The sequence below is a fragment of the Apodemus sylvaticus genome, chromosome 1 (assembly GCF_947179515.1).
Source record: "Apodemus sylvaticus chromosome 1, mApoSyl1.1, whole genome shotgun sequence".
NCBI classification, from domain to species: domain Eukaryota; kingdom Metazoa; phylum Chordata; class Mammalia; order Rodentia; family Muridae; genus Apodemus; species Apodemus sylvaticus.
Window position 1 is genome coordinate 175717031 of NC_067472.1, and position 26547 is coordinate 175743577.

The 26547-nt window shown below is 38.6% G+C and overlaps 1 protein-coding gene across 1 annotated transcript in view; it reads left to right on the forward strand.

Moving 5' to 3' along the window:
* Uri1 (URI1 prefoldin like chaperone) overlaps positions 1–26547 on the forward strand; it is a 57346-nt gene that overhangs the window by 17957 nt on the left and 12842 nt on the right. The window contains exons 2-4 of the mRNA XM_052165325.1: positions 5570–5604; positions 18531–18609; positions 20127–20262. Of these exons, the coding sequence (XP_052021285.1) occupies positions 5570–5604; positions 18531–18609; positions 20127–20262 (250 nt within the window). The remainder of the gene's footprint in view (positions 1–5569; positions 5605–18530; positions 18610–20126; positions 20263–26547) is intronic.

A 26547-nucleotide genomic window follows, 5' to 3' on the forward strand; every position in this document is an offset into this window, starting at 1 on the left:
GCTGCAGTTGCCTGCTTAGGGCCTGCCATAATGCTCAGTCTAGGTCCAGGATTCCCTGAGAACCCACAGCTTCGGAGGTCAGCTCTCTTTTCCTAAGTTCTCTCTAAATTCCTAGTCCCATTTCTGTTACTTTGACAACTCCTGGCTGCCTTTAAAAGTATGATTCCTTTTTAAAATTTTTTTACTTATCTGGTGTTCCCAGTTTTCAATAAGTTTTGAGCTTGTATAGCTAACTTAATATTTGTTCAGTCTGACATTGGTGTATCTTTAAGTGCAGAATGGATTTCAGATTTAGTTGTGTTTTTGTATTAGTAGTGAGCAGCCCTCCACCTTTGTCTTAACTATTTGTGTTTACTGTTTAATGAATTGTTTCTTTTGAGTGTCACAGCCATGTTGTTATCCTAATCTGTGTGACAAGTTTCAACACACTGGATTCTTACGTCAGTGGAACCACAGAAATGCTTGAAAGGAATTTCAACAAGAATTGATTGACACTCACTCTCTCTCTCTCTCTCTCTCTCTCTCTCTGTGTGTGTGTGTGTGTGTGTGTGTGTGTGTAGAGACAGAGAGAGAGAGAGAGAGAGACAGAGACAGACAGAGACAGACAGACAGAGTGTTTTGCTTGCTTGCATACTTTCCTTTCCAGCTCTCTCAGGTGACTCCTGCTTGTGAAGCGCCTCATCCCTTCTGAGTACCTTGGTCCTTATATCCAGAATGGATCAGTTGGGTTGGAGAGCAGGGCCTTCTCCACTCTGGGGCTGTAGCTGCTCAAAAGTTCTGTAACGGTCTCTTCTTAGTGGAAACAGAGTAGTGTTCCCAGAGGAAGGTGTGCAAGTGGACACGAAATGACCAATGATCCTAGTCAGATAGTAGGTCTGCAAGCTGTCCAGGCAGCCCTCCACTCCAGAAGTATAGCTTAGCCCTCTGTAGTCATAAAACTGTAAAGTACTGAGAACAAAGGTACCTGTGAGATGACCACACATTGACATAATGGGCTACCCAATAATCAGGTTTTATTGTAAATGTTATATTTACATGGGCCTTCCATAACAGGGTATATGTACTGAGTACTAAAATGTATCAAATTCTTTTCTGTTTTGGAGACAGGGTCTTATGTATGACAGATTAGTTATAGCTGAAGGTGACCTTGAATTTCTGATTTCTTCTTCCCAGTGCTGGGATTACAGGTGCGTGTCCTCATTGTTGCACTGGGGATTGCACCTTGGGCCCCACTCATGCTTGGTAAGCAGTCTACCAAGTTAGAATGTGGAATAAAGTCTATTTCTGAAACCTTTGGCTTGTGGTAATAGAGCCATACTTTTTTTGTTTTCAAGACAGGATTTCCCTGTGTAGCCCTGGCTGTCCTGGAACTCTCTCTGTAGTCCAGGCTGGCTTCAAGCTCAAGAGATCCTGCCTCTGCCTTCAGAGTGCTAGGAGGCTACCACCACGAGGTGAGCCACACTTCTTTGAAAAGGACTGTTGGACACAGCCTCTGTGGATGTGACCTTTACCCCTGGAGCTTTCAGCTGTAGTGGAGTTTCCTATGCTCCTGATTTAAATAATCCTAGGAGCACGTCTTCATTCTTATAAATGCCACAGAGTGTACATGTAACATTCTCAAAGTTTCCCATAGAAGGTATGTGTTAGCCGAACACTTGGGATAGTGAGTGACCAATCATAAGAGGGAAAGGAGCCCTCATAAGAGGGTAAGGAAGTGAGGGAGTGAGGCTGGCACCGGAGAAGAGAGGGGGATCTCTCCCAGTCCTGGGTTAGAGAACTGTGCTAACATTAAGGTCAACCCTTACTCCCTTTTACTTTCTCTGAGCTAAAGCTAACATTGAAGTATTTTAAGAAGTGCTGTGGTGTAACTGGACTTAGAGAGCTGGTGGTAGATTCACTTTGGGTACATGTCTAAAGTGGAATTGGCTATTTTTTAAATGATTTATTTTTATTTCCTATGCATTTTCTTTGCTTGTATTTATGTCTGTCTGAGGGCATTACAAATTGCAGTTACAGATAGCTGTGAACTGCTTTGTTGGTGCTGGAATTAGAACCCAGGTCTTCTGGAAGAGCAGCAAGTACTCTTAACTGCTGAGGCATCTCCAGTGCAGCAGTCACTGAGCAGCCTATTTCGAAGATATGTCTTGAAGCTTGCAGTCCAGCAAGAGAAGCTGACCTAATGAATTTAGACAGCCTATAGAGTTGCTCCCAAACTGCTCTTGATTCAGGAACCCCAGTAGGAAGACTGTGAGGCTGTGGGTATCGGAAGCAGTTTTAGAAGTAAGTAAAGCCTACCTGAGAGAAGGACCAGAGAGGTTAGAAGTATATGTAACTGCACTCTGATCAGTCCAACTTTGTCCTGCTATTTTGCTGTGCTTGGAGATTGAGTGGGTTGATGCCCCCTTGTGGTCCATTATCAAAATAAATAGTCAAATACAAATAGGCACAGGAGCGCTCACTCACTACATGTTAAACCTTCATTCCTTTATAATTTTTGAGGAAAACCATCTTTTTTGTTTTTGTTTTGCACAGTTTCATGGCCTTACAATTTATCACACATAATTTTGACCCTTTATAACAGAATGTGTGAGTGCTATGCTTAGGAGGACATGACGAAGTGGCATAGTGACTGGAGATGTAGCAGCCCCTCTTACACCATTACACTCTGCTGGGCTGGAGGCAGGCTTGTCCAAGGGATGGTGTGCTTGGGGTTAGGTAGCTGTGGTTTAAAGCTGATTTCATGTGGCCACTTCCAAGATGAGTTACTTCATCTCAAAAAGCAGGCTTCTTTTCCTTAGAAAGAGGTTAAGGCCTATGCCATTGGAGTGTTTGAGTGGACTGTCATATGAAATCTTGTTAGAAATCTTAGGTCTGTACCTAAGTGTACAGATGATTGTGTGCCCACTGGATTGTTAATGATAATTTGTTTAAACTGGTGGGTCAAGTCAGCCTCCCCTTTCTTTACTGTGGCCTTATTGCTGTATTACTGTATAAACACATATTTATAAATGTGTAGTTATTAAAGAATTTCCTAGGTTAACTATTTTAGTAGTACTGTTCTACCAAGGAACTTTTTATAAAAATATTACAGTGACTTTTAGGTTTATTTATAAGTTTGGACACTTAATATTTAAAAAACAAAACAAAGCTGGAATCACTTCCATAGGGACCTTACTTTTGTGGTGGTCAACAAAATGATGAAAATACCTTTTATCGTTTTTTTTTTGTTTGTTTGTTTTTGGAGACTTGTCTATAGAATCAGATCCTTATCTTATGATCATTCATTTAATATTTTAAGAAATTAGGCAGAAGAAATTAAGTTGGTGTTACTTTCCCAGAAAAATCAGTTTTTAAAACTCAGGTACTTGAATATGGATTTTCTCCAGTTTAGATTTTTTTCCCCCTTGGCAGTTAAATTAAAAACATCTCAAAATATAACGTTTGATTTCACACACACACACACACACACACGTATTTTAAAAAGATGCTTATGAAGATTTAAACTTGGTTGTAATTGACTCATTACCCAGTTATTCTATGCATTTCCACAACTGCCTCCTTTGAAAACTTCCCTCTGATTTCCAGGGTCCTTCTTCTGTTTGTGCAGTGTATCTGGTGTCCTATAGGTGGAGCCCAGGAAGACTGTACTCTTAAAGCAGGACTTCGGTAGCGAGAATGTCCTGTGTACATTATGGAATGGAGTTTTGCTGCTGGTCTGTCTTTGAATATCTGCTTAGGAGACTATTTTAGGAAAGAAAAGGGGTGGGGAGTGGGGAAGCGTGACCAGAACCAGGCAGAAGAGCTGTGTGGGTGATGGCAAGAACACATGCCATGCTACCAGTGGCTTGTTTTCAAACATGAAAAGCATGCGTGCCAAATTTACATATTTACTAATTAAAAAGGCTTCCTGGAAACGTTAAGTAGACTATCTTCCATAACCTTTAACACCATCACTAATGGATATTGCCTAGAAAATTTCATCGAAGGTCCTTTAAATAATGTAAATGATTATGAATATGTAACTAGTTAATATGCAGCTACGAAAGGATTATCATGTAGAGGTTAATGAACACTCTGCTCTTACGGGTTGCAGGGCTTTTTCCTCCTGTGCTTTTGCCTCTCTTCATGCTTGGAAATACTCATGATAGGACCGGAAACACCCAGACTGTTTTTGGGTCTCATCTTAATGGGGTTCTTAAAAAGAAACTTCTTAAAATTTTTTTGCAAGGATTTGTTTTTGTTTTTTTAAATTTACATTTAATTTTGTTTGTCTTTTATAATTACTGCCAGGTCAGAAACAGTGAGATAGACTGATGTGACTTTAGGGGACTTTTCCAGTTTTAAGTCAGTGCTCTATTGTATATTGCCACTGTTATTAAGTGTTGCTGTGTGATTGATACTGACTGTAGATCTTCATTCAGTAGGGACTTTTTATGCTGAGTTAAAATGTGCAGTATGGCTGGGTATCTGATTGCAGCATGCATTTTGATTCAGGATTGCTGCCTTAGTATTTAAAATGTCTTAAAGGGAGGACATTTATTTCAGGAATTAAATGTTATAATAGAGGAATTTAGTAACAACCCTTAAAAAAATTGTGATTCTTTTTTGGAATGAATCATTTTGCATATACAAGGAGATTGGTTGTGAAAGCCTGGAGCAGGAGCTGTAACCAGGCCATGCTGCTGTCTTCCCATGTGGCTTCTGCATTCTACCTTTTGTGCCTTAGTTTCTCTCTCTCTTGAAAGTAGAACTCTCGTATTTAACATTTTTTAAAAAATAGGAGATTTAGCAGTTTGTGAAAATAATGTTAATTTAGTTATGTTAGTCTTCTAATCATATTTTTTTCTGTTCCAATAGACTGTTTTGTTTTGTCTTGTTTTAGTACTTGAGAATCTACTGAAATATCTTAAAGGAAAGCAAGTAACTTTTATGTTTAATTCCATTCTTGTAGTAATATTAAACAGCTTAGACTGGGTGTCAAGTGTATATAATTTTATTGTAAATTACTGGTGGGAGGAATGAGCTGTTCAGAGCATCCTGTTATCCCAAGTATTTCTTCTTGAAAACATAGTAGAAAAATAAGTTCATTTTTAATACATCAGAATAAAAATCACAGGTGAAAACATTTGGAGATAAGCTGACAAAATAAAATATTTTCACTACTGTCATTTTTTTTTTCCTGCTGAGCTGTAGATGTTACTTTAGTTTCTTGTTATTTATAATATTTGTGTGTTCTAGAAAATATGTAACATTGAAAATGGTCTGTAGATTGTACAAAATGCTAGTTATCTTATATCATATGTCACCTAATAGTTATGAAGCAGGTTTTATACCAAAGTCTGAATTGGAAAGCTGTAATTTGTTCTGCAGTTATCAGCCTGTGTTAGAGAGCTGTGATAAAATGCACTGCCTAAAAACCAACGTCCCCATCTCTGTACCTCTTGACAAGTAAAAATGTACATGGAGATGTTAGTGAATCTGTTAAGACACTGTTGTAGTTTTCTGGCTGATTTTCTATCTCTGTACCTAGCCTTGTGTTTTCATGAGTAGTTGTCTGTTTTCATGACAGGTGGTCACTAACTGCCAAGAGAAAATCCAGCATTGGTGAGTGAAAGATGCTTTATTATAATTCTGAAATATGGAGGAAGTCACTTGTATTTAAATAATGATATGTACTGGGGATGTGGGTAAGTGTGCGCATGTGTGTGTATGTGCATGTGCCTGTGTACATGTGTGCATGTGTGTGGGAGAGAGCCAGAGAGCAGCAGTTGAAATTTGGAGATCTCCATTTTGAATGCCTTTGATACTAATTTACGTTGTCTTTAACCCTTCTCTGAATTATCAATTCTCTAAAGTTTTGTCACCTTTTAATTAAAAAAAAATTGAATAATAATATTCTTATTTTGAAATAGAATCTGAGACTTTAAAAACAACTCTGAGGATATTTCTTAATGTTTGTAGTAGAAAATAATTGGAATCAATTGTTTAAAAAAATAATGTTGGAAATAGGGCACAGATTTTTCCAAGTTTGAAAAAGCTAATCAATCTGCATTTTAGAGCCTGCTTTATGGCCTGCACTTTTTTTTTTTTAAATAGAGAAAGAAAGCATGTCTGTTTTGATGTGCTAATCTATAGTTAATAGGACAATGCCTAGTAAATAATGTGCTTTCTCTTCTATCGCTTCTGAGGAAAACACTCAATTTAATGGTGAATAAAATCTTATATTAGGAGTTGTCATGAGGTATGGCTGTTGATCTTACAGATATCAAATTACAGTCTATCCATGCTGTGTTTACGAAGATTTTACTGAGAGAACAACAGGAGCTGTCCTGATTATTGTCTGCAGGGTTATTGCAAAATCGTCATAACTGCCCCTTTAGTGGGGAGATTAAACCTTCGGTTATACACCATCAAGCATATAATATTTTAAATTTATTTTAAAAGGCATTTTCTTCATGCCTGAGAGATCTCCAAGGAAATAATTTATAGTTAGTGTATATCAAATGTTTTTGGTTTAAATGCACATAGGCTGCAAGCAATGGATAAGAGTGGAGATCAGTGCGATCTGTACCCATCATCTTATTCAATTTGGACTGTTGGCTTGCAGAAACCAATCTAAAACTAATAATACCCACTTTATAAATAAAAATCTGGGACTTCATTAATTTTCAATAAATGCAGCATTGTAATTGCATCCACTGGTGGTGTAGGTCTGTCAGCATTTCCATAATGGACCATTCACTTTGCACTGTGTATTCAATTCAGCTTAAAATGTGAAGGGTATGCAAGACCTTGGCCAGAGAAGGCTTTTCTTTTGTAGATTTGGCCAGAGTGACTTATTTATGAGTAACCAACCCTTAGAGGCAATTTCATTCTGTGGACATGAGCATCTTGGTTTTGATAACAGGTTTAGGAAATAAGATGAATTCACTCTGAAAAGACTCCAACATACATGGACCTGGAACTAACAACTTGCTTCTAGGTGGCTTAGTAAGATCCTTCCTCTGGAAGAGAGAGTTCTTGAGGATAACAAGCCTGCTTTTATCTTTCTATCCACACAGGCTTTCCTTGAGTCTTTGGCACAGAATAGGCACTTAATGTTGAATAAGTGAAGGTGAAACCTGTGGTTGTTTTATCTCCACTATTGTGTTTATAAACAGTACCACCGTGTACAGGTTTTGAGAGTAGTGGCAGGCAGAATTCTGATAGCAGAGCAGCCTCAGACCCTCAGTCTCATTCCAGTGTGTTAAAAGGCTTCTAAACTATAGAAGGCTGGCACGTGTGCCTGTAATTTAAGGTTTATTGTACCTTGTCTATATGTTAAAGATAACAATTCTTTTTCCCTTATTAATTTTTTTCTGCTCTGAATCACTTCTGACAGGATTTAGGAAACAGTGTTTTTGTTTGCTTTTTAAAGAGAATCTGTACATAGTATGATGCTGCTAGAATCTAAATGACCAGTAAATTCTGAATTCATTTTTTATGTTCAGAAATTGAAATAAAAGTGGTCACTTTCTTAAAAAAGTCATGCAGTAGGGATCTGGAGGCTTATGCTACTTTTACATCTCACACCTATGGACAGAAGACCTTCCTGCTATGGACAAGGCTGAGCTGATGTTTGTAACCTAAAGAAAGACCCAGCCATAGACAGGCTCCTAGTAAGACTAAAAAGAGAAATCAAGGCAATTTGTGTATAATTTGCTGGCGTATTGGGATAAATAGGGAGTTCAGAGACTGGAGCCATTCTTGAGCATGCCTTAGATACAATTTTAAAAAGCATGTTGCTTTTAATTTTCTGACTCTTGACATTAGCGAGTCTAAAGTGCAGTTTAGGTATAGCTATGCCCTGGTCTTTATTGGTATCTACTAATGTAAGAAGAAGAAGAAGAGCTAAATAAATGATTTTAAAGATGCAATTCTTTTCCTAGAAGTGTTGATGTCTAATTTAAAAGGGTTCTTTTATTTAGAGACAAACAGAATACAACTCAGGCTTCAGAATGCTACCCCCCACCCTCCCTTAATATTGAAAAAAAAGCAAAAGTATTTGTAGAAAAATAGGAATGAAAGTCTGAAACTGTCTTAGGACCTACCTAGAAAATTAAATTCCAGGACTCTGGTGAACTAAGGAATTGATAGTATTTGTTCAAGTAAGAGCAAATAAAAAAGGAAATATTTGAACCCAGTAGATAAGAATTATAAAGCATTCTGTTAGCACTAATGGTGGCTTTCAGTTTAGCCACAATTTAAGTTTTTTGTTTAAATTAGTAAAACTTTTTAGCCTCGCAGTGGTGGCGCACACCTTTAATCTTCCTAGTACTTGGGAGGCAGAGGCAGACAGATCTCTGAGTTCTTTGAGGCCAGTCTGGTCTGCAGAGTGAGTTCTAGGACAGCCAGAGCTATACAAAGAAACCCTGTCTAGAAAAAAACAAAACTAAACCAAAACAATGCCCCTTTTGTGCCTATTATTTTTACTTCACACATGAAAATAAGACGCTACAGGCTATACAGTTACTTTCTTGTTAAATATGAATATGAGGTTTACTATTTGGTCCACTTAGAGCTAGCTATTATGTTGGGGGTTTATTTATAGCTGTCTTTTTTCTTAAATTCGTGCACACTTTTGGAATCACAGGCCTGCCTTTGTGGTTTGTCGTTTGCAGTTGGAGCACTTACACTAAGAACCTGTAGTTTTCTTCTAGACAGTCATTCTACCATTGACTCACAGGGCTGCAGTGCATGGTCAGCCTGTCATTCAAGAACTAAGATTAGATCCTACATCTTTTTGGGAAGTTTGAGATGTCACATAAATAAGGAAAAAATAATAAAAAGCTCAGTATTTTGTACATGTTTGTGAATGTTTTATATCTGTGCCATCTTACTTATCTATCTGGGTTTTATCTTCCACTATGTCCCAGGCTGGCCTGGAATTTGTGGCGGTCCTCCTACCTTAGCTTCCCAGAGTGCTGGAATTCTAGAGTAGAATTCTACCGTGGCCTGTCATGCAGCTAGTGAGGCAGAGTTGGCCTCATCAGCACACTCTTAGAGCGGTGCATGCCTGTCTCCACTAAGTCTTGTGATGAAGCTATCTAAACTTGGTGGTAGAGCAGGGTGGTCAGTCTGTAGGTGCCCATCACTTAGTGTCAGTCAGCTCATGGTCTGTCTGAATGGCTCCATTTGAATATTGCATCCTTCTACTCCCAGTGTTTGTAATGAGTCTACAGCTAGCATTAGTAGCACAGGCCTGGCTGGCATCACAGTACTCAGGATTCTACTGCCCAAGTTTAAGGGCATCCTGGGCTAGTGGGGCCGCTTAGCTCTGCCTGCTCTGTCTTTGTGGCATTTTCCTAGTATCCTTTCCTTTTATATGACATGGAAGCTACAAGACGACATTATGTGTTGAGAGGAACTTACAGAGGCAGCCAGATTCAGAATATGAAGCAATGACTGCTATCTGTTGCTAGAACAAAGAATGATTCTTACTGGCTGGGTCCTACAAGAACATTACTCTGTGTTGCTTATGGGCTTGAATAAAGTAGTACTTATGGTTGGGGCAGAGTCAAATAATGTGCACAGAGATCTTGTTAAATTATATGCAATGGAGGTGTAGAAGTAGCTTGCTTGGGCTGAAAAGGGGCTCAGTGGTTAGAACACAGATTACTCTTACAGAGGACCTGAGTTGGGATTCCGGCACCCATACCAGGAAGCTGCTAACTCTAGTTTCAGGATAACCAATGCCCTTGGCTTCCTTGGGCACCTGCACTCATGTGCACAGCCACCATACATACATACATTTAACAAAAATCAAAACACCTTATTTTCTTTAAAGCTTGTAAGTAAAGATTTGTTAATGAAGAAATTAGTATTAATTACACAAAGCCAACTTAAATGAAAATGCAGTATTCTGTCTGTGATGTGTTTAACATTGTAAAGAATAGCTTAAAGTTTGACAAATCAGAAAACATATGAGCATGTGAGTTTGAGAAAGAAATTGTAAAACAAATGTTCCATATTTGTTACTTTTTGAAAGAAAAGTGGATAAAAATTTGGGGAAACTAGTTTCTGTTACAGTTTATAGTCACAGTATTTAATGGGAAATATAAACATGTGAATAGAGAGAACCTTAAGTCTTTCTAAAAACTCCTCTTTACTATTAGGAAAAGGGGAAATAGTGTATATATGCTTGTATCATATGTACACATACATATACACATATAACTGTAAATGAGTATGTGTTTGTTGTTGTTATTGTTGAGGGAAGAATCTACCCCACAAACACCCTCCCTTTTTTTTTTTTTTTTGAAGACAGGGTTTTACTTGGTATCCCAAGGTGGAGTGGGACTTGCCATAGAGCCCAGACTGTTCCCAGAGTCCCAGTTATCCTCCTGCCTTAGCTAAGATTTCAATACAAGCTACCCCAACCAATATCACTGAGTATTTCTAACAATTCCTTTGAATACCTGAAAGTGTTTTCCTAAAACCTTCATATGTGTGTATATGAAAATTATTTTGTATGAAATACTGGTCTGCATATTTGCAGAAATACTTATTCACAATGATGGCTTCATTCTTCAGTGTTTGGTAAATTGGAAAGCTAATTTTTCAGCGTTCCTGTTTAATAGACTATATTTTTGGTACTATTTTGTATAGAACCTTCTTTTTTTTTTTTTTTTTCTTATTTCCCTCCCCTCCCCTTTTCCTTCATCCCTTGAATGAAGCAGAGGACAGTCACAAAATTGTCTCAACATATCACGTGCTTTTGCCATTGGAGTTTGGCAGTTACTACCCAAGGGACGGTGGGAAGGAAGAGTGGGTACAGTATATATACACATCCCTTACTCTCTGCCTTTTATTCTTTCTTTCTTTTTTGGTGTTTTTTTTTTTTTTTTTTTTTTTTTTTTTTTTTTGCCATTATCAAATACCATCTGTCCCATTCCCTAGTTTGGGGATTATGTTTGAGGATTTCTGTATGTAGTGTTTTAGAGAAAATGGTTTTTATTTATGTGTAAGTCTCTGCATATGTGTATGTGCATCACATGTGTGCCTGGAGCCTCTGAGGCCTTGGACTTCTGGAACTGGAGTTAACAGATGATTGCGGGTCACTTGACATAGGTAATGGGAACTGAGCCTGGGTTCTCTGCAAGGAGTAGTAGGTGCTCTCAACTGCTGATCCAGCTCCTCTGCACTGAATTAGTTTACATTTTTATTCTGACTGTAAGGTAAATATATGGTTATTATAGAAAGGCTGTAATAAAGAGTAAAGATAAATTTATTTATAATTGAAACTAATTTTTCCTGGTATTTTAAAAACATTACTTTCAGCTTTGTGGTTCTGTGTATTTGTGCTATAGAGTTCAGATTAGAAATGATCTTATTTTTCTCTTTTTCTTTAATGATTTCTAACTTATAATTTAAATACTCCTTTTAAGAGTCTCTAAGCCTTTGTGTTATACTTTTGAAAGTAAGAAATTAGTTTCTAAGGGTGTTATAGGAGATTTTCTCTCTCTCAGAGTTTACAGTCTTATTTAAAAAACCCCAGAGAGATGGCTCACAGGCATGAGAACTTGCTGCTCTTGAAGAGGACAAGTTCTGTTCCCAACTCTTTATGTCAGGTCCCAGTAGTTTGTAACTCCACTCTAGACGTCTGGTGTTCTTGGTGGCCATCATCTATCTGCACATGTGTGTATAGACATACAGATGCATGTACACACAAAAGTATTTTTTTTACACTCCCAATTATAATTTTTTGGAATACTGTCTTTGATGATATGTTTCCAGCATCTAAGTTTTTTGGTTCACAGCTCCTAGGGACTTGCTAAGTCTAGGGAGCATCTGAAATTTTTCTTCTTTTCTTAACTTTATCAGTAGAAAACCATAGCTCACACCTTGAAGTTTTTTTATTTTTTCATTTCTTTTTTAAAAATAAGAGCAACACACAGTATTGATAACATTCACACAAGTTTTTGTGTAAGGACTGCAGTGCATGGCGTACAGCTGAGACCCCATAGTCGAGCTCTGCTGCTGCTTTTGAGGTGCTGCAGTCCAGATTCTAACAGTCTTTAAATTCTGGGGCGTATTAGTGTCTGCTGAGTGCCGGAAAATGCAGGCTGTACAGATTGGCATACTTGTAGTTTATTTTTTAATATTTCACATTAACTCATAACCAAATGGTGAGTTTTTCCCAGTTGTTTTTATTCACTTTTGAGTTAAAGATAATTTTGAGGATTTTTAAATACTTTATAGATTAAGAACTAGTATTGGCACTATTTTTCGCTTTTTTTAAAATGTCTTTGTTTTAAAAGATTTATTTATTATTATAAATAAGTATACTGTAGCTGTCTTCAGACACTCCAGAAGAGAGGGCATCAGATCTCATTACAGATAGTTGTGAGCCACCATGTGGTTGCTGGGATTTGAACTCAAGACCTTTGGAAGAGCAGTTAGTGCTCTTAATCACGGAGCCATCTCTCCAGCCCCCTATTTTTCTCTTTTAAACTCTGATGGGAGCTTTGACCAGTGGCAGTATGTGAAGGTCTCTGTAAACTCCAGAAAATGAGTTCTTCTCAGTTTGTCATAGGAACAGCAACCAAATCACCCCTCCAAGGTGGCTATAATGATCATTGTTTCCTAAAATGATTTTGAAAGTGTAGAAAACCTAAATTGATGCAGCAAAGACTATGAATTAGGGAGAGTTAAGTAGAACCTGGTACAAATATTCAGATTGAGAGATAATTCTCTTCTCTTCTGATACGTTCCTCCCTTTAACTCTTAACAGGAACATGTATCAGTTATAAGAAGCCAGGGAAATGAACAGAGCATAAAAGTTACATGCAAACTGGCACCTTGGGAATTTCTCTCAAAGACCAATGTGCTTTTATGTAATTTTAGAGCATCCCCCAACTTTTAATTCACATCTGATTGTATTCTTAGAGCAAAGTATTAATTATGAATAAAGAAACAGGCATTTAGGATAATTGACAAATCTCAGGTCACATTTCTATGTGGTGGCTGTGGAGACAGCATAGGAACACATTGCCCCTTGCAACTCACTGTGTCGCTTGTGCTAGAGCCACTGCGCAAAGGTAAATGGAAAGGATCTAGTGGATTGGCAGTTGGATCTGCCGCTCAATAAGTTGTTAAACTAATTTTGAAAAATTATTGGTTATTTTTTAGATTATTTATTATTATGTATGTTTTCTGATGATTTATGAAATCATGAAACAGTAGGAATGTGTTAGATTGCCAACATATTCTGATGAGGTGAGCTCTTAGGTACAACACAGTTATCAAAAGGAGTATGTCTCCATTTTGCCTTATTTTTTGGGGGGGGCTAGATTTTAATTATTTAAGTGAAGTCACTAAGCATTTTGCTATGACCATTTAGGAAAAAAAAAGCTGACGATGCCTCTGATTTCATACAAATACACTTAAATTGTGAATGAGGAGCGCTCCTTTCTCCTAGTTTGCAGGAAAAAAATGTTCCATCTTTCAAGAATGTTCAGATTTTGTCATGTATCTTGACAACTTCTTTAGACTTAAGAGGACACTGAAGAAAGTTGTTATTTCTTACTATAGCAATGATAATCTTTCTGCCTGTATCATACCTGAACTGAACTTTTCTTTATTTTCTTAATTCTAGAGCTGGCCCAGGGACCCTTCAATCCAGTGGAACTTTAATGCAGATGGATTGTGAATTTTAGAAAGGCCTGCTGGGTTTGAGTGATGGCCTCTGAGATATAGCCCAAGGCCTTGTTGCAGAGGAGTGGTGAATATCTAGTGAACTGAATTGAGAGTAGGCTTTCTTAAATGCTTCTGGGATAGTTCTAGAGTGGTGAGATGAACTAAGTAACTTCTGTTGACTCCTGTACATTTCAGAAGTAACTTCTGTTGACTCCTGTACATTTCAGAAGCTCCAGGTTTCATTGTTTCTTAGAGACAACTTTTGGCTATAGATTATAACCCACGTATTTGCAGTAATGTGTGTTTTCTGCTTTTTTGTTTGTTTACCAGGTTAGGTAAAGGGAAAGAAATGCTGGGAGACTTCCTCCAAGAAGACAGTTTAGTGCTAGTATTTTCTGCCAGTTTTCTTGCTACTTCAGTACAGTTGGAAGGTTCTGCTCTTCTAAGCAGAGATTTCATTTCATCTCTTTAAAGGTGGAGATGAGAGCCTATCACTTGCCTGGAACAAGGGATGTAGTGCTTACTTCCTGTACTTCCTTACAAAAGTGGTTTTCCCCTAACAGAAAGGTTAAATTTGTGGACTGTTTTCCTGCTCTTCTGTATCCCTTTAAATAATTGGTTACTGAAATCTTCACCTGTACAGAACAATTGGACTGTGCAGGTGAACCTTGATTATATACCAGCCATCTTACTCATTCATCTGAGAGAGAGAGAGAGAGAGAGAGAGAGAGAGAGAGAGAGAGAGAGAGAGAGAGAGAGACTGAGAGAGACTGAGAGAGACTGACTTCATTTAGCTTTAGCTCGCTTTCTCAGACTTGTTACATTTCTATGAAAATAAATATTTCCCATAGGGTCTGTCCTGATCTTAATGCTTTAAGGTTAGGGCTATTTATATACCTTCAGTGCTGCTGCCTTTTTAAAACTAAAGGTGTTTCACAGAGACATGTAGACACGGCCAGCAAGGTTCAAAGAAGCTTGTTTTTTTTGTTTTTGTTTTTTTTTAATATTTTTATTTTCTATATTCTTTGTTTACATTCCAAATGATTTCCCCTTTCCTGGATCCCCCCTCCCCATATGTCCCATAAACCTTCTCTCCATCCCTTCTCCAATCACCTCGCTGTTCAGTTAGGTTATAGTTCTTATTTCTGTGAAGACTATTGCATGAAGCTATTTGGTATGAAGTGGGCTTCTTGAATAAAACTTTGAAGTTTAGAATTGAAGGCTGGTAATCTTGGTGGCAACAGGCCATTCATTAGGGGGCTGAGGTAGGAGGATAGCAGGTTCAAGGTCATCCTGGACAATTTAGTGAAACCCTGTTTCAAAATAAATGAAAAGAGGGCTTCAAATGTAAGTCAGTGGTAGAGCTTTTGCCTAGCATGCATAAAACCCTTGGTTAAATCTGTAAAGCCAGGAAAAAGGGTGATGGTTGTACTGAATATAGTCTAAGTGGTTTTGAGAGGCTTGCTCTAACTAGACCTAGGCTCTGTTTTCCATGTGAAGAAACAGTATTTTAGGTAATTATCTCTTGGTTGCTATATTTTAGTAAGACTAAAGCATCTAAAATTTATGTTTTCAATAAATATAGTTGACAGATCTGTTAATATTTGGTGTCCAAATACAGACTCTGCTCATCTTCTCCAATATTTAACATTAGTAATTAAGACAACTTGTATTGAGGCTAGAAAGATGGCTAAGTGGTTTAGAGCACTTGTTACTCTTGCAGAGGTCCCAGGCTCAATCCCCAGAACCCATATGCTGGCTCACGACTATCTGTAACTATAGTTCCAGAGGGTTCAGTCCCCTCTTCTGATTTCTGACTTCTCAGTCAGGCATGTGGTGCACAGACTTATATGAAGGCAGAATGTCCATATTTTTAAAAATATCTTTGATTTCAGCACTCAGAAGAGAGAGGCAGCAAGATCTCTGTGAACAGAGTTTGAGGCCAACATGGTCTACAAAGTGAGTTTCAGATTAGCCAGAGCTGTTAAACAGAGAAACCCTGCCTTGAAGGGGGAATAAAAGAAAGACAACTTGAATTTTTATGACTAGAGACATGGCTCAGCAGTCAAAAGCATAGAAATTGGGTTCAGCTCCCAAAACACATGTGGTAGTTTATAACTGCAACTCTAGCCCCAGTGGATCTGACACACCATTTTGTCCTCCTTGAACATTGCATACATTGTAGGCAGACTCTCCTACATTTAAGCAAATTACATATATGCTGCATAGGCATGTGATGTTTTAAAGGGATCATTGGTCTTGTGTGTTAGAGGGTTGTGGAGATCACATTTTGGTTAAGTTCTTGGTCCTGGACATTTTATCCAGAATGGTCTTCAGGGATTTCTTCAAGGTACATAGCTAACCTCCCTTCAAAAGGTATTTCTGCATTGCTGTACTTTAAATCATCTTCTACTTTTCCTTTTCTACTTTAGAAAATAACTCAAAATATAGAAATAGCAACTCTAGTCTTAGATTAGATTTTCTGGTTTGTCCACATTTTTGTTCTAGAGAGAATTATTAATGAAGCTGAGCATTCGTTTGGAAATACTGATTGCTGACATTATCTTGGTTGAACTTTCTGTTCTCTGAGGGCACACGAGATTTCTTTTTTAAGTCCCTTTTTGTAGGTGTGATTACCAGTGTAAGACATGCTGAATGCTACCTTTAATTGGACTAATCAGAAGCATTAGCGAGTGGATGGATAGTCCTTGAGCTTTTACACAGCCTCATTCTGAATCACAGAGGCTGTTGGTATTCCATAGATGATGAGCATCTGTGATGTGCTGGTACTGTATCACTTCTTGTTTATTGCTCATGTTGACCCTGCCTCCAAAGCCTCTGAATGGCAACATTCAGCTGTAATGTTATCTCCCAGTAAGTCACACTATCCAGTTGAAGGACTACGTTAAGTGGGACCTTATCTTAGTGCTTAATAATCTTAATAATTATTATGCTTTTTCTGAAATTATGAACCTGTGAACAGGTATTTTTTGAGTTTTAACTTGGAAGAAGCTAAGGCTGAGTAATTTGTATAAGTGGAGTTGGAGGGCTGAGATTCACTCTCTGCTCTGACTTTAGAGCTATGGTCTTTCTGGGGCCTGGTCCCGGTATGTATAGCCCCATGCATGAAAACTTTTTGACATCTTGTCCATATAGAAATGTTCCCCAAAGGATAATTTATTTAAATACAATAATAGGGTCTAAGAAGGTGGTTGTCAGTAAAGTGCTTGCTGTACAAGCAGGAAAGACCTGAGTTCTGATCACCAGTACCACATAAAAAAATGGGTGTGCACCCATAGCTCCAGCTCTGAGGAGTCTGTCAGGAAGACCCCTGGAGCTTGCTAACCAGCAGTCTAGCTGAATTGGTGAGACCCCATCTCAAAAGTAAGGTGCAAAATGATTGCAGACTCCAGCGTAGATCTCCGGCTTCCACATGTTCCTGTGCACTCTCTCATGTAGACACACACAAAAGAAATACCACAGTAGACAGTTTATGGGTTTTGTATATAGATAAGCATTTTGGGAACAGTCTTGAACTTTAGAAAATGAGAGTTTGTGTGAGAATAAGAAGATGGTGTCTGCTTTGAGAGGATATAGGAGATTGGCTCTCTCTAGTGTTTCTTTCCTGTTTTCTTTCTGTGTTACCTTGTGTGAGAGAAGAATGATGAGTGACTTTACTGCAGGAGGTTTTGTTTTTCCAGGATAAATAGCAACACACGTGAAATTCCCTGAGATCTTAAGACTGAGTGGATAATTTTTATTAGTTAAGCTACTACTGCTGTAGTAGAGCTAAGGAGTAAACTTACTTGTAGCAGAGCCATTTTTATTATTTGAGTGATTACCTACATGGCACTTAGGATAAATTTTAGTCTGACAGTATGTGTTCATTTAAGTTACTTGGTGAGCTTATTGGTTTTGTTATCTTTTAAGAGGATAGTTCAGTGTTCTAGAATTGTTTGCAGCCTCCATCCTAGCAAAAAGTCCTCAGGAAACTTAACTTCCAAAGAAGTTTCACCTCAGCATAGGCAAACGCTCAGGAAGAGGGGTGATTGATTCCCAGTAGGCTGGAGCCCCAGGAGGAACAGTTTGGGCACAGACTGCTCTCTGCTCCAGCAAGGTCACATTGAGTCACACCTTAGGGTTATTTAAATGGATCCCCCCAGTCCCCTTTTCCCTTATTTTCTTTGAGACAGGATATCATGTAACCCAGCAGGCTACCTTTGAATTATGCAGCCAAGAATGACTCCTGATCCTCCTGCCTCCTATTCCCTAGTTTTGGGGTCATAGGCATGAGCAACCACGACTGGCTGGGAACTCTGTTTTGATATACCCTGAAATAGATTTTAGAGACTATTTGAAGTGATTTTTGTATTACTGCTGCCTCATGTTTTTTTCCTCCATTCTTGACTGGATTTCTTACTTTGCTCACATCAGAACAGTTGATGACACCAGGTTTTGAGTTTAAGTTTTTAATAAGGACTGAAGCACCTGATGCCATCTTACGCTCACAGGCTCTACTGTATAGTCTGTTTATTCACTCAGAAGGTGTGTGTGTGTGTGTGTGTGTGTGTGTATGTGTGTGTGTGTTCGTTCCTGACCCCCTCTAAATATCAGTCCCCTTTATATTTCCTTAATTTTGACAATGAATTAGACTAAGCCATCTCCTACCTTAAAAATCTAATTGTCAAGCTGTGAGTGTTCTGTTTCAGAATGAGTTTTAATTTCTGTGTGAATGTATAGGAAAACAGTGCCATTGCTGGACCTTGTAAACTTTTAGTGTTGTAAACTGCTGGATGCAGCCAATGGGACTCTGGTATATGCACTCACTTTGTGTTTGGTGTTTTCCTCATCAGGGAGAAAGTAGACAATGACTATAGTGCTCTTCAAGAGAGGCTGAGGACCTTGCCTGACAAGTTGTCTTACGACGTCATGGTATGCTCACTGTGTTCCTTTTAGAATCACATGTTGTTTGTTGTAGACAGTCTAATGGTGAAATACAGGATTTCCCTTTGCTGAGTATGACAGTTCATAAACTGTCAGCTGGTACACCATTAGAGGTGTCTCCATTGTAAGGAAGGATTGTTTTCTTAGGCCTTGAAACAAAACCAATATAATAATTTGTATATAATTATTATATTTTAATAACAAATATTAGCAAAAATGACATTTAGTATGCAAATGAATTTTATATATAAACTAATTATGATGGGAATATGGTATTCGGTTATTTTCTGTTAGCCAAAGCAAGAGCAAGCCATAATGTCTGGTAAATCATGAATTAAACCCCAGAACATTGGTTTTTATATGAGAGGTGCTGATAGTTTCATTTTGAATGACCTTCCTTGTGACACAGTCTGTGCTGAGCTATTGGCTGCAGCCTCCACTACTACATCAGTGTGCTGCAGAAGGATTTGTTCTGCTGTACTAGATTGGGGTGGATAGGTAGATCAATACAACTATTAATCCCTACCTTCAAAACAGTTTTAGGTACCAAAAAAGTAATCATAGACAAGAGTTCATTATTGTTTTGGTTTCATGTAGACTTAAGGATTAATGAAATATATAAACATTCATAGACAGTGCTTTCTTCTTCTTCTTCTTCTTCTTCTTCTTCTTCTTCTTCTTCTTCTTCTTCTTCTTCTTCTTCTTCTTCTTCTTCTTCTTCTTCTTCTTTCTTCTTCTTCTTCTTCTTCTTCTTCTTCTTCCTCCTCCTCCTCCTCCTCCTCCTCCTCTTCTTCTTCCTCTTCCTCCTTCTTCTCTTCCTCCTCCTCCTCCTTTCCTTCTCCTCTTTCTCCTCCTCTTCCTCCTCGTCCTTCCTCCTCCTCCTCCTCCTCCTCCTCCTCCTCCTCCTTCTCCTCCTCCCCCCCCCCCCCTTTTTTCCTTGGTTTTTCGAGACAGGGTTTCTCTGTATAGCCGTGGCTGTCCTGGAACTCACTCTGTAGACTAGGCTGGCCATGAACTCAGAAATCTGCCTGCCTCTGCCTCCCAAATGCTAGGATTAAAGGTATGCACCACCACTGCCCAGCCTACTTTGTTCTAAGAGCTTCCTGGAAGTGTGCTGTGGATTTATTTTCCTGTTTTTAACATGGATTTATTAGCCTAATACAATTTTCTATAGATTTTCCTGGTAAAATTTTTTTTTTGGTGGTTGAGACCAGTTTTATTATAGATATGAGGGAGAGGACAGCCAGAGGCATCTGGAGGGTTCCAGAGTGAGCTGAGCCATGAGATGAGAGAGAGGGAGGGAGGGGGGGACCAGGAGAGAAGAGAGGTGAAGAACCAAAAGCTTGTAGAATTTTAATACAATGTGGAATTTCTGGGAAATTGACATTTTTTACCCTCAGTGTATAGGTAAGAACTCAGTAATATAGGGTTTCTCCTGCTAAATATTTTAAAAGTGTATGTTAAAATTTTTGCTTTTCTTTTTCTATCTTTTTTGAAACCAATAGGTACCATTCGGCCCTCTTGCCTTCATGCCAGGAAAACTTGTCCACACTAATGAAGTCACTGTTTTACTTGGCGACAACTGGTTTGCAAAGTGCTCAGCAAAGCAGGCTGTGGGTTTAGTTGAGCATCGGAAAGAACGTAGGTACCTCGCGTGAAGATGTTCTGTTCTCTTTTGTGTTTGCATCAGTTCACAGGCTCCAGAGCTGGGGATGCTCTGGCCCAAGTAACTGTCGGGACTTGCTAGTCCAGGCTTTTGCTGCTCTGGATTATAGGCAATCTAAGGATAGCAGTGTTTGAGAATGGAGGTTGGAAATACTTCCTACTTGGCCATGTTTCCAAAGGTATGAACTGTGAACAAAGGCGTTACAGTGCTCTGAGGATAGACCTCAAGACAGGAGTTAGGGACATTTTATACTTGTGCTTATTGTCTTGTTGCTTCATATGCCTCTGCTTTTAATACTCTAGAACCCACGAGTAATTTATTTTCTTTGTCATGAAATCAGAGAAATTCCTCTTTATCAAAGTTAGGACATTTTAAGTGTGGTTTTGATTTGTAGGATTTGATTTTCATTTATTAAAGAGACCAGATGTGGAAAGGTGACCCTTGTAGGTAACGTGAGGTCTTGCTGCATCTTGTATGGCCATTTTGTTTTCATTTACCCAGTTTCTTATTCATACCTGGGCAATGACTTTGAGCTCTGGCTTGGTTGCATTATGACAGTGAGCTTATTAAATTTCTAGTCTGATACTATTTTTATAATAATATTTGTAAAATTGATATATTATCCTTATCTGCTTTTAACCTTCTAGTAAATGTGTATTTGAAAATAAATTTGAGGACTTTCCTATATAAATGAGGTCATTATACTAAATACAGCTGAGTTTTCTAAAGCTGAAATAATTTCAGTTATCCAGGAGTGGGTACTAGTTGGAAAACTCATGTATTCTGTGAAATTCTGGAAACTGTTGTTGGAGACTAATTGTAGATCAAGTCCAGGTTTGTAATTGGGATAGATATTTATCTAAATTGTCAGGGTACATATATAAGTACATAGGGTCTAATAGGATAAGAAGGCTCAGAGGCTTCTCCCACAGTGTTAGGGTAATTTATAATAGCTGAGGAGAATGTCTAAGTGTATTGTTAAACTTGACACTTAATAATAAAAGGTGCATATGATCCAATCCCCGGTGGCTGATCCAGACCGCTCTCACTGGGAGCCTTCCATCTTAACTAGGCTCTTGCAGTTTTCCTAGTTGAGGTGTGGCTCTGGAATAATGTGGGTTTCTTTTTCTTTGCAGTTTCTTACAGATCTTACCAACTTCAACATATGTATCATTCATTCTTTTTCTTCCATATTCAAGATGAACATTCATCTCTTTTCCTAACTGAATCTCTTTGCGGATCTTCTTTGGTCTTTCCACTGTGTGGCATTGTTATTCTTATGCTCTGAGCCATTGTTAAAACAAGGAATGTTTGGACACAGCTCTCTTGTGCTGTTTGAGTTGATGACCCAAAAGGCTAGGTGACAAGTGTTCTGTACAGAGGGAGGCTTGGTGGCTTTGGTGGCCTACTCAGTATGAGATTTCATACTTCTCAGTCTGCATGCAATTTAACATTAAGGATTTGCTTTTTTTTTTTTTCTGGCATTTTCCATTTCATACAAGATGGTGGGTGACTGAAGTTGATGTGGGACTGTAGATAGGTGGGACCACTGCACTATGTTTTTCTTAAAGCAAAAGAAATAACAACTTAAACATGTAGCCAGGTGCTTCATTGTTGACCAGGTAATGACAAGGTGGGAAGAGGTCTTTGCATATAGAGGTTACAGCTTGTCTTCTTGCTACAGGCCTCTGATCCCACCACTTGAGGGGTTGAGGCAGCGCAGGTCTTGAGTTTCTGCCGCCTTCCACTTCCTAGAAGACAGTCGTAGTGAGGAACAGAGTGGACTTGACAGTCACAGCTCAGGAACCCAGAGCTGTGGGAGCAGGACAAGTTCAGCACCCTGTCATGGTGTTAACTTTCTTTTTGCCATTTAATAAGAACATATCTTTTCACACTTCTTTTAAAATGTTGTTTGGTATACTAGTCTGTGAGCTATGATGTGTACATTGATCTACTTAATCATCACCATTGTGAGTGTGTATAGGTACTGGGGTCAGGATGCAGGAGCATATCCCATGTTGCCTCATGCTTACCTGTGTGTGGACTCACTCTACATCAGCTTTGAGGCTTGGCAATCACTGATTTGTTCTCCATTACTGCTAATTTGCATTTCCCTAGAATGTTTTGCAAGTGGATTTTCGTTTCTTCAGAGAATGGCTTTTTCACTTACTCTCATGCTTTATCTGAATTGTTGTTTGTATCAGAGCTCATTCAATTCTGTTGCTGAGCAGCCTCAGATATCCATGCATAGATTTTCTTCTCAGTGCTTTGAAAGGACACTGCAGCAAGTGTGAATGGAGCTGCTGGAGAATACTGTACAAAACTTTAAACTGCATATACCCCTTGTGCTGGGTCTCAGAGATGAGTAGACTTTTCCCGGATATTTTTGTAGGACAGTAGGGAGCAGCAGAACCAACATCTGCACTTCTTTTTCAGCTCCACCTTTACCTCTCTACTGGCAGTGGTGAGAGCTCTAGGGGTCTATATCCTTCTAGCTACTCTAGAGATGGAAAGGAGTTTGATTGTATCTCCTTAATGACTGGTGATGTTGAGTATGATTGAAGGATTCATCTGTAGTCCATACCCTTGTACGGGTGAACTTCTTAGCCACTTTTAAAAATTAGGGTTGTAATTTTTTAAAAATAAAATTTTAGATTGATTTTTATGTATATAAGTGTTTTCCCTGCATGTATATTTGTACACCACATATAGGCCGTGACTACAGAGACCAGAAGAGGGCATGGTTCTCCTGAAAACTGGTGTTTTGAGCCACCATTTGAGTGCTGGTAATTGAATCTGGTTCCTCTGGAAGAACAGCATGTAACCAGTGAATTGTGTTTTTAGGAACTTGAGGTTTTCAGAGTTTGTTACACATATGTTGAAGCTGTCTCTTCCTTTGAATATATGACTTGCTTATGCTTTCTCTTGTCTATAGCTTGTCTTTTTGTTCTTTGTTGATTGTGTTTATCCGGAGCAGTTTTTAATTTGAAGTCCTTTGTTGCCTTTCTTGTTAGGGTGGGTGTTATCATATTTAAGAGTTCTTCACCTACCTTCAGTATCTATGATTTTGCTCCTGTTGTAAGTTAATTTTGCTTTAGGTATATGGTTTAAGTCAGGGTTCACTTTTCTTATGAATGAGTGCACAGTTGCTTTAACATTGTATTTGAAAATAGCATCTTTTCTCCACAATTGACTTTCCAATTTGACAAAATGATTTGGCAACTTGAAACCACAGGAAGTACCCTACCTGGGTGGTTAGAATAAAAATAAATAAATTAACAAAATTGTGGAAAATGTAGAACCTTTGTATGGAACTGGTGAGAATGTAACTGGTATATATTAGAAAATTAGAAATTTTCAAAACATTGTAAGCACTAGATTTCTTTTAAATGAATTTGGGGTGACAGTCCTCTATTTTTAACCTTGCTTTTGCTAATATATTTCTTGTTCTTTTGTGTAGCTAGATGTCTACTAGTGGTCTTCAGATGGGCAGGTATTAGTTCTATGCTTCTTATTCCCCGGGAGTTTGATGATGCATCAGTAGATACTTTCTGTCACAGGCAGGTGTTGATTCATTACCCAGTTGGTAGAAGCTAACAGAGTTTTTAACCATCGTAAGTCCCCAAAGTTTGATTACTGGTGAGGCTGAGGGGTGTCTTGATCTTGGTGATCTTAGGACTCAGCCTTTGGCTTTATTGATTATCTCCTTTTTTACTTATTAAAACCTATTCTGCTTGTTCTGGGTTTCCTTTATGGATCTTTGTGGTGCTTACCTCTGCTGGTGGTGGTATAGCGATGCACCGTTTTGACATACTGTGTTTTCACTGTCAGTTAAGTAAAGTTTCCTAAGTCTTGGGAAGTGCTTATTGACTCACTAATTATTTAGGATAGGGAGGACAAGCTGTGACCTTTGGGCCATATCTGGTTGACCCAGCTTTTATGTATAAATGTAAGCTTATTAATAAAAGAAAAATTGTGAGAGAGGGAAAACAGTAATATGAAATGGAGACCAAGTCTGGCCCTCAAAATATAAAGGAAATACATGCTGGCCTTTGACAGAAAAAGTTTACTAATCCCAGAAATGGAAATTTAATTTTAAATGCTGGGAGGGAGAGTTTCTTTGTGTTGCTGATTCCTAGTTCTACTGTGGTTATGGAATGTATGTATGATGGGAGGTTTTAGAGTACAGTAAGGTTGGTGCTGTGACCAGGACGTGCTCAGTCTTCCTGAGCACTTTGCCCTGGAGAAGAGTGTTTGCTGTTACGGTACAAGCATGCTGTACAAATGCACTCCTGTGTGTTGTGGCTGATGGTGTTTGCTGCTGCAGCTGTTGATTCATTCTGTTCAGTGTGGAGAGAAGAATGAACTCCACGTAGAATTGTGGCTGTGGCCATTTCTTCCTTCAGTTCTGTCAGTTTCTGTTTCATGTATTTTGAGGCTTATTTTCAGGTACTGCAGACAGTTGACATTTCTGTGCTTTGCTGAACGACTCCTTCATGATCGAATACTTTCTCCTTTATTCCTGATTCTTTTTACATAGACTTCTTGCTTAATGTTTGCTGGGTGTGTGTTTTCTCATTCTAACATCTGTGCTAATTATAGTATAATAAAGTGCATTTCATGTACACAGCATAGTGCTTTCCTTTTTAATCTATCTGACAGTTTCTTTCTGTTGTATATGGACTGTTTACATTTAATGTAATTTTTGATATACTTGGATTCAGCCTTAGGATTTATTTTTCCTCTCTACTTTTTTTTTTCTTAGTTTCTTGTTCTCTTTTGGATTACTGAATAGTTGGTTTTGTTTGTGCATTCTATTATTGCCAATATACATTTTTTCTTTTTTTAAGATGTATCATCTTTAGTTCTATATAGGTGTATGTGTCTGCATGTGGGCATGCACACATAAGGGCAGGTGTCCTCAGATGCGTTAGATTGTTTAGAAGGTGGTTAGGCTGCCTGGGTGCTAGGAACTAGAAACTCAGGTCCTCTGGAAGAGCAGCAGGAGCTCCTAACCAATGCCTGTCTCTCCAGCCCTGCCAACAGGACATCTTAAGGGCTTTTTTTTTTTTTTTTTTTTTGGCATGGTACTAGTTGCAGTGTTATATTTTTACATTAAGGGTTTGCTTGAAGCTTGTGCTTAGGATTTGCCAAATGCTCTTTTGAGATTTGAAGTGGTTTCTACTTGGTCTTTGAAATGAACTGTCTTTTATTTCCAAAAGTTTTTCCCCTGTCTTTTGAATATTCTTTTGTTATAACATCCTGCCATTTTGTTCTTGCATCATGGTAACTTTTGTCCTTTTTTGAGATAGGATCTCTGTAGCCCTGGCTGTCTTGGAACTCCTCTCATTCATGTGTAGAATAAATAGGCTGTCCTTGAACTCAGAGAGATCTGCCTGCCTCTGTCTCCCAATCAGTAGGACAAAAGTTGTGCACCACTATGCCTGGCATTTTTTTCCTCCTAAAATTTATTTGGATTACCTTTGTGGTTTTTTTTTTGTTTGTTTGTTTGTTTTTTTACCTTTTTTCCTTTATCTTTTCTTTTTCCTTTTACTGTCAGTAATATTGAAGACTGTTTTTCAAGGGGTGTTGATTTTTGGCTAACCATTCGCAATTCAGAGTTAAACACTGTTAAGTCTTAGGCTGGAGATACTGCTCAGTTTGTAAGAGGATTTGAGTTCAGATTCCCAGAAGCTCATAAATATCTGGGGGTTGTGGTACACTCTTAAAATGGAGAAGGGCTTTCTGGAGACAAATGGGTTGCTAAAGCTCATTGATAACTATCTTAGCTGAATCATAGGCATTTCAGGATTGGTAAGAGACCCTGGCTATGAAAAGTGAAGGTAGAGAGCAGTGGACACCCGTCAGAGACTGTGGGCACCACACACACACTTCCACACATGCACTGACAAGTACATACAGGGTCCTGCACCCCCTTCCAAGTCTACCCACCCCCCACTCTGGCAGAAACGATCCTGGGAGTGAGCCAGATTTCTGATTGATTGACTTTCCTCTAGAACAATCTTCAAGTAGCAGCTTCTGTGTTCTGATCTTCATCTGTGTTCTGGGAACCAAGCAGGAGGCCTTGAGGGAGAGCCTGCTTAATTGTTTTCACTGAGCTGTTTCCTGGTCTGTTCTTTCCCCAGATGATGTAGCATTTCAGATTCTCCTGCCACTACAGCCCTGTGCTCAGTCTCCTGCTCAGTCTCCTGCTGAGGCAGGGAGTCACGTGTGTGCAGTCAAGGATTTTGGATATCATG